At 39.8% G+C, this 18,292-nt stretch overlaps 3 protein-coding genes across 5 annotated transcripts in view; 1 reads left to right on the top strand and 2 right to left on the bottom strand.

Moving 5' to 3' along the window:
- Window positions 1-4,151, bottom strand: part of tmem44 (transmembrane protein 44) — a 12,938-nt gene extending 8,787 nt beyond the window's left edge. For all 3 annotated transcript variants that reach the window (XM_010791499.1, XM_010791577.1, XM_010791645.1), the window contains exons 1-4: window positions 3,893-4,151; window positions 3,689-3,815; window positions 3,510-3,600; window positions 3,099-3,256 (exon numbers count right to left, since the gene is read on the bottom strand). In XM_010791499.1, coding sequence (XP_010789801.1) covers window positions 3,099-3,256; window positions 3,510-3,600; window positions 3,689-3,815; window positions 3,893-4,077 — 561 coding nt within the window. In that variant the 5' untranslated portion in view covers window positions 4,078-4,151. The remainder of the gene's footprint in view (window positions 1-3,098; window positions 3,257-3,509; window positions 3,601-3,688; window positions 3,816-3,892) is intronic.
- A 330-nt stretch (window positions 4,152-4,481) lies between these two features.
- On the bottom strand, window positions 4,482-11,919 carry lsg1 (large 60S subunit nuclear export GTPase 1). The gene is made up of 14 exons (XM_010791749.1): window positions 11,700-11,919; window positions 10,841-10,967; window positions 9,500-9,620; window positions 9,323-9,409; window positions 9,040-9,126; window positions 8,891-8,951; window positions 8,435-8,611; window positions 7,749-8,120; window positions 7,425-7,526; window positions 7,187-7,330; window positions 6,491-6,614; window positions 6,189-6,268; window positions 5,484-5,657; window positions 4,482-5,383 (listed from the first exon to the last, which is right to left on the bottom strand). Exons 1-14 carry the CDS (start codon window positions 11,796-11,798, stop codon window positions 5,204-5,206), a joined length of 1,935 nt encoding a protein of 644 aa, XP_010790051.1. The 5' UTR covers window positions 11,799-11,919; the 3' UTR covers window positions 4,482-5,203.
- Window positions 11,920-12,957: 1,038 nt separating this feature from the next.
- Window positions 12,958-14,826, top strand: fam43a (family with sequence similarity 43 member A). The gene has a single exon (XM_010791854.1). It carries the CDS (start codon window positions 13,156-13,158, stop codon window positions 14,194-14,196), a length of 1,041 nt encoding a protein of 346 aa, XP_010790156.1. The 5' UTR covers window positions 12,958-13,155; the 3' UTR covers window positions 14,197-14,826.
- The last annotated feature ends 3,466 nt before the right edge of the window (window positions 14,827-18,292 follow it).

Here is an 18,292-nt window from a genome sequence, read left to right on the forward strand (position 1 = left end):
CCCCCCCACTTTTTAAATGTGTTTATTATAATTTGTTTACGCAAGCGGTCATCGTCACTGAGGAGCGTCTGTGTGTGTGTGGCATGAGCGCATCTTGTGAGAGAGAGATAGAAAGAGAGAGAGAGACAGAGAGAGTTAGGGGGGTTGTTAGCATCTGGTGCTAGCTCGGAGCTAACGGAGATTAGAAGCTGTTTCAACAATAAGGAGAGGGAGAGTCCTCTCCTGTGGGACTGAGAGAGATAACGTCAGCTGAGGGAGGTAAAGGACTCCGAGTGATTAGATTGTAAACTTTAGTCTAAGTTATCTCAGTGAGTCTCAAACGGTTTGGTCATCTATGTAAACAAATATTTCCATTTATGTAATATTAGTTGTATATAAAATAAGTTAAGAAATTAAGAAATCCTTCCAATGTGTACTATGGGTCAGTACAAAAATAAAAAAACACAGTTTGAAAGGGGAGGGATTAGTCAAATATACATAAATAAAAAAGAAAGAATGCAGACTAGGTAAGATAAAGACAGGAGAGAGGAGTTTATCAATTATGTGTTATTGGTTGTGAGAATATTCTAATGGTTTTTTGATTATTGAAATACATACAGTTGTTCCATATGATTGTTGAGAACTGTATCCATACATCTCTTAATGTTGCCCTCAAAGTGCACCAGATTGATGCATTCAACTTCAATTTAAAGAAAAAAAATCTTCCCGGGGGTGCATGCCCCAGGACCCCCATAGAGGATGTGAGGTCATCACAAATAAAACAGGTTCACATGGATAGGATACTAGAAAAGTGTGCACACTCATTATATACACTACACATTTGTCTTGGATTTGTTAACACTATAGTCCCTAATACAGTTATACTAATACAAAATTCCTCCTGACCATTGTGCAGGTCTGATATGCAACTATAGGAAACGTTTGGTTGAGGTTATTGTTGCCAAAGGAGGGTCAACCAGTTATTAAATCCAAACCTGGATCCAATTCCACCCTGCACTGTGAATGTTTACATGGTGTGTTGAATAAAAACATATAATTGTTTGTGTGGTTTTAGCTTAAGCAGACTGTGTTTGTCTATTGTTGTGACTTAGATGAAGATCAGAACACATTTTGTGACCAATTTATGCAGAAATCCAGGTAGTTCCAAAGGGTCCACATACTTTTTCTTGCAACTGTATATTTGTAGAAAGGCACAAAATGGAATTAAATTGAGAAAATGTTTCATTGCGGAGGACCACCTGTTTTGTGTCCCCCCCACTTCTCAAACCAAAGTTACACCCCTGGGTACACGTGTTGTTACGTGTTGGAACGTGGGTTGATGGGCCCTGAGCTCAGTGCCCAGGGGCCCCTGGAGGTACTAATACGGCCTTGCCCCCACCCACTCGATCGGATCGGCGATCGGCCGATACTGATTCCGCGATCGGCCTCAAAATTGGCAATCAGAGCATCCCTAACAAAAATTGTGGAAGTACTGTCACGTACTTTTGCAGACACCAAAATACATGACGTTGACCCACAGTAATACTCACATTCATTATATATATGTTGAAGAGATTGTCTTTGCAATGGTACTAAATAAATACATTTAAAAATGTGTTTTATTAATAAAAATTGCAATTTATTTAAAATGCCAAGTTCAAGGAACTAAATGCCTTGTCACTTATATCATACATGGAAGTGGAGCCTATAGTTTTCATTTAAAGGTGGGGTAGGTAAGTTTGAGAAACCGGCTCGAGATACACTTTTTGTTATATTCCATGGAATGCTCTTAACATCCCGTTAGCAATGAATATCTTGTGCTTTGACAAGAAAATCCATAAAAAAAATGCATCTGTGGAAGCCGTAGTACTGTAAAAAGCACGACCAATCATTTTAGCCGGCCTGGCTAAAATGACTGGATGGCCTACCTGCCTGTCAGCCTTCCATCTGTGCACAAACTTATCTCGTGCCCTCATTGGTCATGTGCGCGTTCGTGTGTGTGGGAGGGGCTCTGTAAGGAAGTGGCAGATTTCTTCCGGCTGTGAATTTTCAAATTCTAGCTCACTCAAGCTGGTTTCTCCAAAATTACCTACCCCACCTTTAAAAGATGTATTTTTCAATAAATAAATCTCAGTAACATTTACATAACATTACATACATTAAATATAACACTGAAATTATAAAAAAAACGCAAATTATTATTAATAATTTCAAATATATGTCAGTCACCCAAAATTACGTCATTGGTGTTACTGCTACACAAAACGCTATTATTTTTTAAATAATGTACTGTCTCTGAAGAGCTTCCTGTAACAAGAGGTCATTTGAGGCAGTGCAGTGGACTAAGACATAGGGTAAGTCAGATACTTCTTACTTTGTTTGTTAAAGATGTCATTTTATCTTCAAGTTTTACGTGCAGCTTTTAAGCCTGTCATTAGTGTTACACATTTCATAGCCCTAGGGGTGAACATTTGAACGGGAAAATGTATTGCATTGAAGAGTTAAACTATTTTGATATTGACTGAAGCCATGTGGTCTGGCACATGTTAAAATGGTAGTGTTTTCTCCAAATTGTCACTGGTGTTACCGTCACTGGTGTTACTCTTCTTCCTGGTAACACCAGTGACGTTCCTATATAAATAAGCTTTGTATAATGTATACAAATACTTTGAGCTCTACTTGTTGTGGATTTATCAAGTTAAGACGTTAGTTATTGCTATTCAACAGGTTTTATTTAAGAAGGAATGCATTTCAGCAGATTTGTATCACCCAGATTCCACCTTTTCTGTAGAATGACTCATTTGTATATGGAAATACACTAGTGCTGCAACAATTGTTTATTGCGATTTGCAAAATCGTTAAAGTAATCTTCCATGCAAAAATTGAAGAAACTGCCACCTGCCCCCTAAATATCAGAGTTATGCTACCTTTGTCAGTTTAAATCATGATAAAGTAAATATATCTGAGTTTTGGACTGACAAAACAAGACATTTAATATTGCATCATATTTGAGAAACTGGGATGTTTCACAATGTAACAAACAATCACACAACAAATGATTGTTAGTTGCACTGTGCAATGGGTTGTACAATTACAACTAGCTGGTGGTGTGTTCTTACTTGGAAGGTGGCATGCAGCAGCTTCCTCCCGCTGAGATGCCCGTCTACAGGATGGTGTGAGTCCCTGGACTTCAGAAAACCACCAGCAACCACCATCAGTACACACACTGCCAGGAGGTGCTGCCTCCTCCGGCCCCTTATCATCCTCATCCTCTTTTCTGAGAAAGAACACAGACACAAGAGGAGATGTTTGCATTTGGACTCAGTTCTAACACACAGTCTATTCATGTATTTGGTTATCTGTCGAGTTTCTCTGATAAGTCTCCTAACTGTTTTGCCTAAAAGGTGTGGGCCTGGGTATTAGTACTACACTATGGTACTACCTTACTCCACTCTGTTTGAATGCTGAACAGTGTCTGGGAATGATAAAGTTTGCATTATTGTTGAGATTAGGCATTTCTCTTAACGTACCTGCCTTTGAGTTCCAGCACAGGAGTACAGGTAAGCAGCAAGAAATAAAACCGATACCATCCATAGCAGCAGCAAAAGCACCCAAAACAATCTAAACAAGGGAGCAACACATTATTATTATTATTATCACCAGTGCATGGAAAATATCTTAAAATGTATGGTAACTTAAGTATTTTTACCTGAATATGAAACTGTCTGGACAGAATGGCTCCACTTGTGCTACACAGGTTACCGAGGAAGCTGTAGAGGAGAATGATGCTTTCTCCCGGATTTTTCCCGCGAAATGTGCACCTCTGATACACGAGCCTTAAAGAGTTAACACGGTTTTAATGGTAGAACATTTTAACATTAAAATAACTAGAACAAGTGCAATAATTACTTACAGAATGCATGATAGCAGTAGAAGCAGCGCAGATAGAGAGCTCAGGCCGATGGGGACGCAAAGTTTGTCAGCGCCATGAGAGAAACAGGTGGTGACTGCATCGACGAAAAATTCAACCAAATTGAAGAAAACAAAGTTTGGATTTCCTCCTGTCTGACCGTCTAAGGTCAATATACGCGGTTCCATATTGATTGCAAATAGGTTTACATCTGTTACTAGAAAACAACTAATCCTTGCCGCGCCTGTGCAGCCATGCAGCCGCCTGACGCACAGTGACCTGTTTATTTTGGGGAGGAGTTCACCTGGCTTATAAACACCTTACAGAATACTGGAGGTTGTGGAAAAGTACCTACAGAAGTATCACTTTAGGAAGACCAATCAAACAAAGCTTGAGTTTGTCATTTAGTTGGAGATCATGTCATTATTATATGATGTGATCCTAGTTCTTCCTTTTAACATTAGCTTATGTTTGAAGGGTCATGGCCTGTTTGTTGATATTAAATGAGCATGTCAACATCAATATGCTAATGTGGGTGCTAAATTAAAAACATCATAACCTCTAAATAAAACATTCAAATAAACTCTAGATGTTTCAGGTTTGTTAGATTTTTATTTTCCAACAATCAATTCAACACATTTTTAAATGTCATGAGTTTAGGTCAACTTAATACTCAACACAAGAGATAATCCTTTTAACATTAGTCATTTCATTAAATGCTGATATTAATATGAATATAGATGAACCCCCAATATGAATCCATAAGCCCTTGTAGGTTAAGAAGTATTTTCCAAATATTGCACTGTGAAGCATTCAATAGATAACCTTGTGGAAATGATTAAAGAATTGAAACATGAACAATTTGATTTATTTGGTTTACTATTTGAGTTACATTTATCACAACTGTATATGGATAAACGCAGTATCAGATATACAATCATTTACTTGGATAATAAAGACTTTGTGATGAGTGTTTCTGAAATGTCTTCTTAATACAAAAATCTGGTTCAATCTCTTGTAAAATCCCAACTTCAGTGATGTTGAGTCCCTTTCCAAACACTGTGGTGAGATCTGTTGAACAACTACTGGTTCATATGATGGAATGCATTTCACCAATATGTTCTTAACGATATATGCATCTCAGTAGTTAACATAGACTGTCTTACATTTCCTTTCATAAGAATTAAAGGGCCTTCATCTACCGTCAGATACTGCTCAGCATTAATTCCTTTGGAATCACATCATGTGAACTGCAGTTAAGGGTTTTTACATTCCCAATTAAATGATCTGTAATGCTTTGATTTCAGATCGTGGTCAGGCCTCTAGATGCCTGTTAAGACGCCGTACTTTCTCCTTCTTGTTCCTATTGCCGTGTTTTTTCCAGGGTTTTCCCTCCACCACCTCTTTTCCAGGTTTTGGTGCAGGGACAGGTCCGCAGCCGGGCTTGTAGCCCATTACAGACTGAACCCCCTTAGAGAGCGCCCGCACATTTGCCTGGAGATGGAGATCAATAACCATTAGTTTCACATTTATTTTCCACGTCACAATATGGAGGCATTTTCTTACTAACACAAAGACTGTATATGAGCTGTACCTGATGGAAGAAGTTTTTGTCAACCACATTTTCAATCCTCCTGACTTTGTTGTGGCTCGTTGATGTGGAGGAGAATTCACTGAAGTCTACGTCTGTTTTCAGGAACTCGCTGTGCTGCGGCTGGAAGTCTTCAGGATTAATGTGTGGAGGAGGATGGCAGTACCGAAGCTTTCCCTGGAGGAAAACATTAGGAAAAAGGGTAAATTCAGGATGCACATATTTTAAATTTCAATAATACAAGACTGCTACTCCATTCTGCAGCAAACTGGTCCCAACAAAGCAGAAGCTTTCAGTGGTATCACAATTATTATAGGTGATGCTGCAGGTGGGTGTAGCATGTATGTGGTAAACAGTAAATCAAAAGGGAAAGTTCACCCCAACCAAAATATGTTTTTCTCTTACCCATAGTGCTACTTAATAATATAGATTGTTTTGGGTGAGTTGTAGAGTGTTGGGGATATCAGGCATAAAGATATCCGCCTTCTTCTCAACATAATGGAAATGGAAAGCTTTTGATGCTTAAAGTGCCAAAAATAAACATTTAAAAAACTCAACAGCATCCCAATAACTCAACATCATCAACAGACATTGTTGTGAGCAGTTTCATGTTGGAACTATTATCTTCTAGGCATTACACATTGCTTTTAAAAAGACCATCTACAGATTTGGATAGGTTGATAAAAACCAACCAACAGAATAGCTTACGTTGACAAAATCCTTCAGGATGTACCGGGCTGATCTGGACTGATCAGGCTGTCCATGCGCCGTCATGAAGCCTCTCATGTCTGTAACAGAGGGAAACATAATGATAATTATTATTCTGCTTTTATGTAATTGCAGAGTTTATAATAACAATAGTGGGCTAATACTACACAAGTCTATGAAATTAATTGTAATATTTGATATAAAAGATGAATTACATGGGTGACTGTCACAGCTCATTCTTCATACAGCGCTGCCTTGGCCTGTTTATTTATTCTCTATAAAAACATAATGAATATCCTCACATCCATAAGCCATGAGCAGCTCCTCAGAGGAGGGGCACCGGTCGGGGTCTTCGTCCTCTCGCGGTCGGATGATGTTGAAGCCGTAGATTCCTTCCAACACATGCCGAGGGATTGCTTGACATATGTGAAAAAACTGTCAAGGACTTAAAGTTGGACACACTGTGAGCTTCATGATGTTGTAGATTCTAGGTATATTATTTTAAACACCAACATATTGTTTTATTTTTGTTTCCATTACAGTAAATAGACATTACTGTTCACACAGTAGGCTCCACCATGAGGTTACTTCATGTAGTAGATTATTTATTAAATAGCCAAAAAACATGCTATATTGGGATTTATATAGATATCAGTGTTTTAAAATTAGCTATATTATGATAGAAGATTTTGAACATTTTACCCCTCCCTAAGTACGCTAGGTTTTTGTCGTCAGAACATTACCTACTTTAATACACTACATACTCCAGACAATAACTACATCTAGCATTTTTTTTTTAAAACACCAATTTTCAAATTAACTTCTTTAGTTACTGCGAAAGAAGATTACTGCTTCTCACGCTCCTGCATGAGAATGTGTTATTGCACGTTATAAACTCAACATATAGCACATGTAATGCTCATCAACACGTTGTTTCCTCAAAGAAAAAGCTGCAAGTGGATTCTGCAGGTGCTGCGCCACTATCACAAAAAGGATATATGTGAAATTGCGGGGACGTGATCTCTCATCTGGTCGATGGGCAGGATGCCAGAGCAGATCATCTCAGCTTTAGTAGAAACAAAGGAGGGCAGGGTCAGACCCGGGCAGTCACAGAGGCACAGGCCCGGCTCCACAAACAGAGTCTGTCAGACAAGAGAGGCAAAACAACCGTCATTAGACTTTCTGTAAATGAATGACTGAATTAATATGAATAGGTTTAAAGATTAGATCTTGTACCTGGAAGTGCTTTGTGTGTCCAGGAGTCGCTGAGACGGAAACCTTCTTGTTCCTGAAGATGGTGTTGATTGTGGAGCTCTTTCCCACATTCGGATATCCAACCTGTTGAATTCATACATAGAGTCAATGATATAATCAATCATAAAACTCACAGGGTGATTTATTACAGCATTTGTTAAACGAATAATTCCTTCACAGAATCAACCATTTATATATGAATTAATGACCCCTGTAATTGAAAGGATTCGAGGTCTTACGGGGACATGACCAACATTTCTTTTTCACACACCACTGTGGGTAATTCGTCTGAAACATTTCACTCACCAGTCCCACTGTCAGTTCTCCTTCTCTGCACCTGGTCCCGTTGTGAACAGACTTAAACATGGCCAGCAGCTCGTCCTTACGCAGCAGGCGGCTTGAGTTGTGGAAGGCGGATTTACTGGATGAACCGGCAGTGTCTTCCTCTTCTTCATCTTCCGAGCAGGTGTTCCAGTCCTCCGCCTGTACAGTTATCTTTTCCCGCTGATCTTCATCTGAACCACTCTCTTCTACCTCATCATCCTCCTCCTCACCGGCTGTCTTCATCTCCTCCTCTCCCGCTGCCCCTTTCTGGGTAATGTTTTCATTATCTGGCCTGTCTTCCTCTTCGTCACTCTCTTCAATCTCTTCAATCTCTGGAGCCTCCACTTCAAGGCCCTATGAGAAGTTTTGTATGTTAACACCAGGTTAATACAGATTTTAAGGCTGAAATCACTTTATCAATTAATCTGCTTCTTTTTTTTCTAGATTAAATTAAAGTGTCCATCACAGTTTCTCTGCAACCCTTAAATGCTTTGTGTGTCACTCAAAATCCCAAAGATATTTGAACAGTGATGACAAAAAAACTGAAACTGATAACATTGAGCTTCCCAAGACAAGGATCTACACCATTAGTTGCTCCCAATACATGTAAATGAATGCATTCAAATAAACAGGTGACGTGCAGGGTAGATATTCTGAAAGCTCCTCACCTTCTCCTCTGCCTCCAGTCTCTCGTTCTCAGCCAGGGCCGACCAGAACACTGCCCTCAGCCCTTGTTTCTGGAAGTATGTGGCCCAGGCTCGCCTCTGCTGTCTGGTCAGCAGGTCGGCCTTATTCACCAGCACCATGTTCACCTTATGCTCTGACACTTCCTTTACATACAACTCCTGGGAACACAACAACAAAAAGGTGTCTATGTTTAGTTCACCTTTGTACAGTATTTCCCGTCTGTTTAATTCATTTCAATTATTAGAGTATACAATTTGTACACATTTAAGAGAGAGAGAGAGACCAACAAATCAACATGAAAGATAACAGCTTAAAAAGAAATCAAACTCTTCAAGAGAAGTATAAAAGAACTGAAACCCAGTATTTAAAATGTGTATCTTAAAGCAGAGACAACTGTCATTGAAAAACATATTTAGTCACAGTTAGGAGTCACTTACCAGGTCAGAACTTCTGAAGAGCAAAGGGTTTCTTCCATCAACAATCTGAACAACGACGTCACTGCAAGAGAAGTTTTAAACGAGTGAAACAAATTCCTCATTGAAGACAGGATAAAGCTAACAGTTGTACACAGCTCTTGTTTTTTTACCTCCTCTCGATCACTCTCCACAGTTGTCTCCAGAACTCCAGGTTCCTCTCAAATGGGGTGAGAAATAGCTTCTGCTCCTCTTCGAGACTTTAGGGGAAACACTTGATGTTAGATTGGGCAATCTAATAATCAAATAGTTATATAACCACATATAACACATGCTGTATGGACAGCTTTTGTACACAATTTCTTAAACAATAAACATGAAACCACAACAATACTGTTTATAAAAAAAAAAAAATTGTTAGAGCAAATGTGACAGAGTTATCAGAATATTACACACTGTGCAAGCTTTCGTCTCCACTCCAAGAAGCTGTCTTTCTCCGCTTGTTGAAGTACTTCAGCACTGGTGTCTTCATCCCAGTGGGGGCTTTAAATTGGGAGAGAGATATCACAACATGTTATTATGACAAAAGCTAAAGGTATCCCTAAAAATTATGTAGAAGAATGTTCTACGTACCGTCGAGGAATTCTGAGGAAATGCTTGTTTTCTTCATGAAGCTGCTTCAGCCTAGTTCTCTCCTCAGATGTTATTAAGCCAGCTCTTGCTTCCACTGGCACAAACTTGATGTTGAGTTTCTCTAAGAAAATAAAGCAAGAAATAAACATAAATGGCATCATAAGACAAATAAGCAGTGGATAACAGGGACAGTTAAGCCAAAAATAAATAAATATGAGCACTCTCAATGCCAACTTCATTGAGAATCAACATGACAATGAATCTTGAATCCAGAAACATTTCATCAATGAAGCTCTGAGGCTTAGGCCCCCATCTACAGAGGAATGCTTGCGTTTACGCACCGTATGCGTTTTCAAAAAGTCTTCCGTTCACACGAGACCGCTGGAAACGCTGTGGTACATATGCCAGGCCTGTAAGTGGCGCCACAAAATACACCAAAAGCAGGGAAGGCATGGTTGCTCTTCTGTTTATTCTTCGCGGTGGACGGCATTTGCTCCTGCTGTAAATCTCTCCGGTAGTCCACCAGCAGATGAAAAACACCCACCTCTCCGCCTCTTCCAAGGGACGAGGGAACCGTGCGGCAGAGTTTCCGTTTTTCGCCGGTCAACATGTCCGTTAAAGTTTAAATCTTCCGGACAAAATTTGAAAAGCGCCGGTCAGAGGTCTTCTTTGTTATTTATTGAGCTTTAAAACAAATTGATAACGACTCTGTATGATAATATAAGAATAATAAACGGAGCCTCTCTTTTCCTCACCCTCTTCTAACAGCCCAGCAGCAGCAGGAGATGTGGGAAGAGGGAGACGTGGGGAGAGGGAGACGGGGCGAGAGGGAGACGGGGCTATTTCATCGTTATCAGAAAATAATAATAATAATAATAATACATTACATTTCTAAAGCGCTTTTCCTGGTGCTCAAAGCGCTTAAAATGATCGTATAGAGGCGATTACACGGAGCCGTTTGACCCGCCAGAGCGTTCCGTTTGCAGATCTATCCACCTTGGGACGCGTTATCGTTTGCGGGGTCCGTTTCTATCGTTGTGTTATGGCCTCGTGTAAACGAAAGGGCAATACGCAAGAGAAACTATGCGGATACAACCCGTTTCGTCCTCGTGTAAACGGAGTCTAAGACTATTAGTGACATGAGCAATAAGTTCATTTAAACAACTGTACATTTGGTTTGAGGGCATTTAATTAACTATTTAATCTGGGTGCAGCTCGAAATAATACAATGGCATATATTCTACTAAGTACTTTGCAATGCTTATTGGGTACAAATTATTGACAGTCTGTGACCACAACACACATCCGAACAACACATACATTTAGTGAGTTATTACTAACCTGCAACAAACTCCGTTCCTGCCAACTCTGCAGTGGCCAGAAAATCATCCATTGAACTCTGTTCTGTTACCGACTGCAGGTTCAGCCGACCCCAGTCATAGCCATCATTCAGCTCACTTGTGTGGATCTGCAAAGGTGAAAAAAGGGTCAAATAAGGGCTTCATTAATAACAAACCATACATTAGTCAAGGATTACAGTGAGTACTTAAGAAAAAAAAGTATACGGTGTTCTGCCCTGACATTACTTAGGATGTTTTTTGTTTGCTCACTTTATTTAACATTGATTTAACCAAGCGAGTCATTAAAAATTTAGCAGGCACACATCAAATCATTTCCAACAGACCCTATACTTGCATACAATCGCATGTAACGAAAGATATCACATTAACATAATGCAGTCTGAAAACAGGCTTCGGGCAGGTACAGTAGCTAGCATACAACAACATCAGAAAATAGAGCAGCTTCAAAAGTGTTTATAACAGCAGCAGCATGAGCACACTATGCATGTGGCCACAGTAACAAGCAAACAGACAAGGTTAGGGAATATAATTCCCTAAATCTAATTTATCTCCATGCCGAATTGTTCACAGGAGCATATTTATTATGAAAAGTTGTTTATAGTGGCACTTTACATTGAATATATGCATAGCACCAATAAAATAATATTTTCTCAATGGAGTTTGGCGCAAGCAACTATCCATGTTAGTCAGATCTATTGAGAGCTCACCCAAAACACACATTTTGAGTGGCAGTTCAAACAGCACCGACAATGAACTTAATCAAATATCAAGAACAGCAACATATACAAAATTATTTGATAAAGCATGTGTAATATAAGTTCGTTTTTGCCCTGACGTACCCATGAGTCGCCTCTCTTTTTTCCTCGGCCTGCATTCAACCTTTCCTTTATCAGAGTTCGACCCAGTGCTCCTGCTCCTCCTACTTTCTTCTTACCCATACTAACTTCTGATGTTCTGTAATATAATATATAACAAACAAAGCTGTAAATTAAGATATCGTGAAGATGGAAAATGCTATCTCCGACTAGCTACTGTCTGTGCCCCATGTGCACAACGTTGTTGTCGTCAGAACCGGAAGTGGGATAAACCAATCGGGCCTCATACCCTGACTTCAAATACTAGGAGGTATTTGTTAATATGTTTTATTTAAGCATTTGCATACAATATATGGATAAATAAACAATACAAAAATTGGAATTAAAACTCTCCTTTATCTGTATTGGTAGTATATACAGTGACGTGAATATGGTACAGTCCGTTTTTTTGTCCAGCTCTTAAAGGTGCCCTGAAGAAAACGGGACAGTACCGATATACGTTCCTCATTTTTAACTGCGGTCAGTTTTGAGCATGGTTTTGAGATATTAATAGGCTACAAATAAATAAAAATAAATATAATGCAATCCACATCAAGAAAGTACATTGAATTCAACAAATAAAAAGTGAATTTTGATCAAAGTAACACATTAATTATCTCCCATCATCATCACAGATTAACAGATGCATTTCTGATGCGAACCAGAAGATGGCAATAACCTTCTTCGTTTGTTTATTGTGTGACTTTAGCATTACTTTGCCTGTGTTTTTATTTCCTCTGAATTACCTTATTATTGTATGCACAAAACCCTAATGCAAACCAATTATAAGTGAAAACATAATTGGTAAAATGTGTTTAATTTGTTCAAATTAAAACAATTAAAATATGTATCATGCTTACTCTTCCATTACCACTATAGTATTCTAATTGACATTTTTGAGGTCATTTGTAAAACAAAATATTTATATTTGTCCTATTTTATGCATATTTATAGCCGAAATATAGGTTTCCCCATTGTAAAATAATATCTGGTTATAGGCTCGTGTTATGCTAAAATATGTAAAAAAAAATGATAGCCTAACGAAAATATATATAAGTAGTATATTTTATCTAGTTGAGCGAATGTATGCTTCGGTCATTTTTGAAAAAAGGGCAAAGGGGAATGTAGTATCAATAAACACAACAATATTATCATTTGGTTCAGCCCCCCCTACAGTCTCCGTGAAGTGGTTTCTCCCTGTATATAGCCTAGTCCTGAACGCTCGCCCTTCATCAGCAGACTGGTTTCAAAATAGCGAAGAGAGAGGATAGGAGACACAACAATTGGACATGAGCTCTTTAGAGGCAGAACAGATGAAGTACGATGTCTTTGAGTTCAATTCTCATAGAGTAGCTCAAACACTTCTTGGATTTAGCAGTTAATACAAAGTTTATTATTTTCTTAGTAGACTTTGTTGCTGTTGACTGGAAACAGCAATACAATGCTGCCTTGGAAGAAGAATAAGTTCGACCTGATCGAGGAAGACAAGCAGTCCAAGCAGAAAGGCTATGCGGTGAGCCTCAACTACTCAGCGCTCACCTCCTTCGCCAAGTCCTGCCCCGAGAGCGCGCTCAACAGGGTGGGCAGCATGTTCAAGTCAAAGAGGAAAAAGGTGAAGATCACCAGCGAGGACCCGACATACACAGTGCTATACCTGGGGAATGCCACTACCATCCAGTCCAAAGGGGACGGCTGTACGGACGTTGCCGTGAGCAAGATCTGGGGCAAAAGCGAAATGGGCAAAAACGGCACCAAGATGAGGCTGACCATCAGCTCGCAGGGCATCCGGATGGTGCATGTGGACGACAAGGCCAGGAGGCCGGGACACTTGTACTTGCTACACCGGATAACATACTGCGTCGCGGACCCGAGGCTACCCAAGATTTTCGCCTGGGTTTACAGGCACGAAATGAAGCACAAGGCCGTGATGCTGCGCTGTCACGCAGTGCTGGTGTCCAAGCCGGAGAAGGCAAAGGCTATGGCGCTGCTGCTGTACCAGACCTCGGCCACGGCCCTGGCTGAGTTCAAAAGACTAAAGCGAAGGGACGATGCCAGGCACCAGCAGCAGCAACTCATAGGGGAACAAACCATCCCGTTGGTCCCCATCAGGAAGCTGCTGAACGGACAGTGCTACTACAAACCCCCGGTGGAGCGCAGCCGGAGCGCACCCAAACTGGGCTCCATCACAGAGGACTTAGTCGGGGAGGAGGAGGAGGAGAAAGCGATGCACTTTGAGTGTGAGGACATTCTGGACACGGACGATGATTGTGTTGCTAACGGTAAACAGGAATTGACTCAGATTATTAATGACTTGGGGGAGATGAGCATAGGAAACGACCTGCAGACTCTGAAAGCTGACCTCAGAGTCACCAGACTTCTCTCTGGAGAGAGTACGGGCAGCGAGTCCTCCATAGAGAGCAACCAGGAGCCCCCTCATCTCTCTAATGGCTTTGAGGAGGTAAAGGTGCAGGAAATCGCCTGAATGTTATATTTCCGGGCGAGTCTCCTATGATGAGCCATGTCTCCACAAGAAACATTTTCCCTGTCTTTGTTTTGGAGAGTGTTTGTCCAACCTGGTTCCAACACGACTAAAGCTCTGGGACAATAACAGCACGTTGACACACAATAAGGCTACTGAACGATACTTAATATTGTGTCAACCTATGAACAAAACAAATAACAAGTGCATGCCCATTTGAGAGAGGAAACGACACAAATCCAAGTGTGCCCAGGACGCACTGCACTAATTCCATCTCTTTTATTTAAGAGGATTTGTGTATCCTCAAGCTTGTTTACCTAACTTTACTCTCAGTGGGTCTAAACAGGCATCCTTAATTTTCCTGTCAGGGCGCTCTTGTTACTGCCTGTTAATTTACTTTATTTTGCACTGTTGTGGAAGTATTATGTTGACTACATGTACTTAATGTTTGTTGGTATGTTGCCTAAAACATCAATGTCTTATCTTTGCTGTGCAAAAGAAACACACCTTTATGTATTGAGATGTAAAGTACGATGTTTCAAGTATAAATATGTTATTTTCGAAAGGAAAATGTGGTTTGTTATGTGAACCTCATAGACTTATCAATAAAAAATAAAATTATATGAAACTGTGGAACTTTATGTGTAGATTTGTGTTGGAAAACATTTAGGCATTTGTTTCCCTCCCGCAATATGAGTGGGGATTTCCCTTGAGAGGCTCAGATTCAGGTCAGATTTGCAGTGTGAAAAAAGCAACATGGAGGCAGGAAACACAGAGAGATATTTCTTAGCTGTATGGACTACAGGTACCATCATATTATTATTTATTTATTAAATAGCCTTGGCTGAAAATGTGTCCTTTTTTCGCCAAATTGTTTTCTGGGAACAGGCTGTTGAAGTTATTCAATTAAGGTACTGAAGGCCCATTCATTCCTCCTGGCCCTCAGGGAAGCCAGGACACACAGGAGGACGTCACCACAAGCAAGCTATTAGAGCATCACATGGGTCCTTTAATAACAAGACGGCTGACCCCCAGACGCCTTAACAACATACTGACTGTTTTATTTATTTTTCTCTTACGTCTATCTTCCTTTCATGAGACAGAGAATCTCTCAAGGGCAAAAACAAGTTCTGTTTAATCCACATAGGTAATGTTGTGTGTGTAGAATATATCCAAAGCCAGCCAGTACATTTCTTGTACATTTGGTCTATGTATTGAATCAGAACAAGGTTTATGGAGGAAAGATTGAGGGACAATTTGATAATTCATGATTTGGAAAGAAGTACACACCTAATCATTTCTAATAGAGGACTTTACAGTAATCATGAGTTACTAGAGAGCAGACTGGGATATCCTATATTAATCAATCCTTTTGTAATGATTAGTTTAACAGTTAAACAATGATAAAACACTATATTTCATTATAGTGGCATAGGCCTATGTATTGACACAGTACCATTGAAGCCTAAATGAAATGTTTGCGTGAGTTACTACCATTTGAAGACATGTATAGAGTTGAGTTGTACCATAAAACAGTTCTGACTTATGGATAAAGATGTCAAAAATGGTAATATTCACAGCCATAAATATGTGAACATAATTTCAGCACATATATCGTCCTGCTAACTGGTTTAAATGTATGTACCAACATTTTATTTATTTATTATAGTGTTGTTACTTCACCAAAATATAAGTTGATGAAGGGAAGTGACACATTAGGTTACTTCCTCCTATTTAAAGATAGTGTATCAGGTGCAATATCTGATAACTGCAGTGGCAAAGAGGCAGATAAACTCTCATCATGCGAGGGTTGTGACTTTGCAGCAGTGACACAACTTCCCTTGCAGCTCTAAAAGTAGAAGACCTGCCACTGTCACTTCCCCTCCACATAACAACCGGCCTACGCCTACTGCACACAGTTCTTACCAGACTTATGACATATGAAACAGTATCACCACACTTATTTCGTTTATTTTAAAACGTATATAAATCTTTGGAGGTATGAATCTGTCTGCCAAAGCCACACCCCGAAAGCCCGCTGCATTAGGGCTGCAACTATTGATTCTATTCTCGATTATTCTTTGGGAAATAAAATGTCAGGAAATAGTTTACATGTCCCCCCTAATGCCTTAATGTCCTAGCTAATGTTTTTTAATGTTTTGTTTTAACAGCCCGCAGAACACCCCAATACTCTTTTACTCTATTTAAAAAAAGAGGAAAGCAAGAAAATCAAAATTTCAGAGACATTTCAGCGTGAAAAACTACAATAATGATTTATTGATTATCAATATTGTTGACGATTATTTTCCATCAACTAATTGATCTGTCGACTAATGTTTGCAGCTTCACACGGCATGCACGGGTGCTCCCCCAGGCCAGAGCCAGGCAGATTGTCATGTACACCACCTGCAGTGATGCTACACAATAACAGGGCTGAATAAGACATGAGGAGACAGAAAACAGGTTCCCTGCTGCCCAGAGGAGGTGGGTGGATATGGGGATTGTTATCTGCACAGACAGAGTTTCACCAGCGGACAAAATCGCATCAGCCATGTTGAGGTATTCACTGAAAACAAAAACTACTCCCACCATGGATTTAATATGAGATCAGGAGACAGAAGGTTAATGTATTTCAGGCAGCGGTCGGCCAGTCCTATAAAAAGCTTCACAGCAGCTCATTATGAATTGATGTGCCTCCGAGAGACCAAACACACACACACGCACACGCACACGCACACACCCACACCCACTTAATCCATGGCTGGTCGTGGTTATCCTGCATGTGAGTTTAAATAGCAACATAGCGCAGGAACCCACGCTTCTCTTCCTCATGTGGTGTGATGCCCTGTCTGCAGCTGCAGCCTCAAAGGAGTTGCCCTTTCATGCAAAGAAAACATGACATCATCAGCAAGTGTCCTGCTCAATGTAATTAGTGGACACCCAGAACTTTTACCACATGTAAGTATAGTCAGAGCAATTTGGGCATTTTCTACAATTACTGCTTTTAACAGTTGCTTAATGAATTTGTAGTCCAATATTTCTACCTGACCTACATTTTTGCACAACGTGTCTCATGTCCCACATTTGCAAAAGCAATCATGGCCTTGGACAATCTTCCCGGCATACCTGAATGTAGGCCACAAGTGCAGCCGGACCACTCCCATGATTACAGGATTGAAAGTGTTTGTTGACAACAAGTGGTTGTAGAAGATGTGTCAATCTGCCAAGGGAGAGAGCAGAGTTCCTGACTGATAAGAGAGAAAAGATATATGGTTTTCTTGTAAAGTCAACCTTTGCTTTTGCTTGTCTCTCAAACAAATCCTCAGGTGTTTTCTTAACTTATTGTTAGGCGCGTTGGAGTCACAGGTAAAGAGGCTACTTATATAGATTCTTTAAGAGTTTAAAGGTATCAACAAATATAAACCATGCAAATTGACTTATATTGTTGACATTACAACTTCCAACTTGCAACAAATCCTTAATTTCTTGCGTAATACCCTGATTAATTGTTCATTAGGTATAACAAATAATTACAAATCATAAAATAATGACTTATAGATTATTCTATTCCAAAGATGAAGTGTTCCACAGTCCAAATCCCTGCAAATCTTTGACATTTAGAAGTTGTACAATTTGAAATAAATGAATTAAAATGTGTAACTGTATTCACACAAGTAACACAACTTGCACTATACTCGTACAGATACACGTACATTCTCCTTTGCAACAAACAGCAACAGCAAATGACGTGTAATGTCGACCAGGCCAGCCTGACATCCCCAATACTTCCAGGAAGGAAAGGATGGGGCTTATGATGCTTGAGCGGTAAAAAAAATATATATATACAGGACAAATGGAAATTGTATACATTTGTTTGTGAAAAGAGGAGGACAGTACAACCAAATAATGAATAAAGATCAATGAATTAACCCAAGGAGAAAGATAATCTGGCAGTCCTTGTGCTGTCTGACACCCATGCAAAAGAGAAGAGTTGTTTAATGATGTGCTGGTTGAACACAGCTGCAGGCCATCGATGTACCACACCATCACCAGCGCCAGCCAGACACGGCAGAAAATCTGTTCGTCTATAATGCATGAG

The sequence above is a fragment of the Notothenia coriiceps genome, unplaced genomic scaffold (genome assembly GCF_000735185.1).
Source record: "Notothenia coriiceps isolate Sejong01 unplaced genomic scaffold, NC01 NC01_scaffold00000287, whole genome shotgun sequence".
In the NCBI taxonomy this organism is placed as follows: Eukaryota; Metazoa; Chordata; class Actinopteri; order Perciformes; family Nototheniidae; genus Notothenia; species Notothenia coriiceps.